The sequence below is a fragment of the Ailuropoda melanoleuca genome, chromosome 6 (genome assembly GCF_002007445.2).
Source record: "Ailuropoda melanoleuca isolate Jingjing chromosome 6, ASM200744v2, whole genome shotgun sequence".
Lineage (NCBI taxonomy): Eukaryota > Metazoa > Chordata > Mammalia > Carnivora > Ursidae > Ailuropoda > Ailuropoda melanoleuca.
The window spans coordinates 28,651,535-28,653,462 of record NC_048223.1 but is presented as its reverse complement, the minus strand read 5'-3'; the positions used below and the strand labels follow the sequence as shown (position 1 = coordinate 28,653,462).

Here is a 1,928-nt window from a genome sequence, read left to right as displayed (position 1 = left end):
GCTCCCGGAGCGATTACAAGCCGCGTCTGTAATTGCTTATTAACAGCGAATATTCATGCTTCTCCTTCTCCGCAATGAAACGTGCCTCCCCCCTTTTCGGTAATAAAACAATAAAATAAGACAGCACCACTCTTGACTCTACTGTCTGCGGAAACGCAAGGGAGAAACAGGCAGCTGGGGCAAAAGGGCTTAATTCAATATCAAACTGATTATTTCACTAATTATTCTACCTTCTGTGTTGCGCCGCAGAGGAGAAACGCAGGGAATCTCAACCGCACTGCTGCTGGGGAACCTTTGTTTCTCGGTGCCAGGCCCAACTGAAGATGGTGTGTGGGGTGGAGGAAATCCGGGATTCAGGGAAATTGAGCTGCGGTGGATTTTAAATTGCAAGGCATAAAAATGATTGCCTCAGGAGGCGTGTTGGCGAGAGGATGAGGGTGTCCCCAGTACCCCACCCCACCAGGGCTTCTGACACATAAGCTGGTACTCAAGGAGGGCAATGTGCTCTCGCCGTCCCCGGAATCCCAAAAGCCGAGCGCAAGGTTCCTCTTCATCAACCCTTCCCTATTAGTAAAAGAGTGGGACAGAGCAAAATGCGGTTCCTGTGTGTTGAAGGCCTGAGAGCCTTCCACCATCGGAAGGAAAGTGGGCCTGAAGCTACAGCCCCCGATGAGGAAAGGGATCTCGCGTCGGCCTCTCTCCGACTCTGCCCAGATCCCCACCCTCAGAGACCGGTGCCTCCCTGCAAGCCTTCAGCTTGCAGAACCTTTCTCGCGCCAGCCTCTAAAACCTGCTCCCGCCCCCGCATCCTCCTCTCGGAGTGCTGAGATGACTTCTGTGCCAAGAGCGGACCCCGCTACGGAGACCCCAAACCCTGTTCCCCCAAACTCCAGCAAAATACGGACACCAGGATTGATTCTCGCAGTAGGGCAGAGTCTCAAAAAAAAAAAAAAAAAAAAAGACTAAAGGAAAAGAAAGTCGCAGTAGACATGATCCAATTAGTAAATGCCTAATTGAATTAGTGTCATCTCCGTCCGCCAATAGGAGAGTCCCAGGGCTGTGGGGCCGCGAAGCCCCTCCCTGGCCGCACATATATAAAGCAGCCAATGACAGCCTGCAAGTTTCCAAGTGGTCAACTTGACGCACACTTGGGCAGTCGAGAAGGGCAGAAAGGCTAGCACTGGTTGGTGGATGGGGACAGAGATCTAAATCCTCTTCTTCCTGGGTGTGAGTGTGGAGGAGGAAGGGGGTCCAGAGAGGCAAGAAGGACAGGAAAGGAAAAGGAGAGTGCTTTTCGGTCAATTTTCACCTCCTGCCTTCAAATTCAGTGCGCTTTCCTCTCGGAAAGGACGCTGGGTTCAGGGCGCGCGGGTGCGCGCCTTAGCGGCCCGCGTGCGGCCAGGTGGGTAGCCCCAGCACCGGAGGAAGGGGAAGTTACCTTCCCCTCGGAAGAGGGCGCTGGCTCCCCCATCCTGCCTTTATATTAAGGCCGCGGGAGGAGAGGAAGCAGCCAGCTGCCGTCTGCGCTTAGCAAAGCATGCAGTTAGGGGAGCAGCTCTTGGTGAGCTCGGTGAACCTGCCCGGCGCGCACTTCTACCCGCTGGAGAGTGCGCGAGGCGGAGGCAGCGGGAGCGCAGGCCACCTCCCTGGCGCGGCCCCCTCGCCTCAGAGGCTGGACTTAGACAAAGCGCCCAAGAAGTTCCCTGGCAGCCTCTCGTGCGAGACTGGGAGCGGGGAGCCCACAGCCGCCAGCGCGGGGGCCCCCGCGGCCATGCTCAGTGACGCGGACTCCGGGGACGCCTTCGCCAGCGCCGCGGCGGTGGCCAAGCCCGGGCCCCCGGACGGCCGCAAGCTCCCCCTGCGGGGAAGAGGAGCTGCCCTCAGCCGCCGCCGCCGCCGCCGCGGCCGCAGCCGCCGCCGCCGCCGCC

General features: G+C 58.4%; 1 protein-coding gene across 1 annotated transcript in view; it reads left to right on the top strand.

Annotated features, from left to right (window-relative positions):
• The first annotated feature begins 1,137 nt into the window (after positions 1–1,137).
• Positions 1,138–1,928, top strand: part of LOC117802614 (eomesodermin homolog) — a 1,856-nt gene continuing 1,065 nt past the window's right edge. The window contains exon 1 of the mRNA XM_034661830.1: positions 1,138–1,925. Within this exon, the coding sequence (XP_034517721.1) occupies positions 1,538–1,925 (388 nt within the window). The 5' untranslated portion in view covers positions 1,138–1,537. The remainder of the gene's footprint in view (positions 1,926–1,928) is intronic.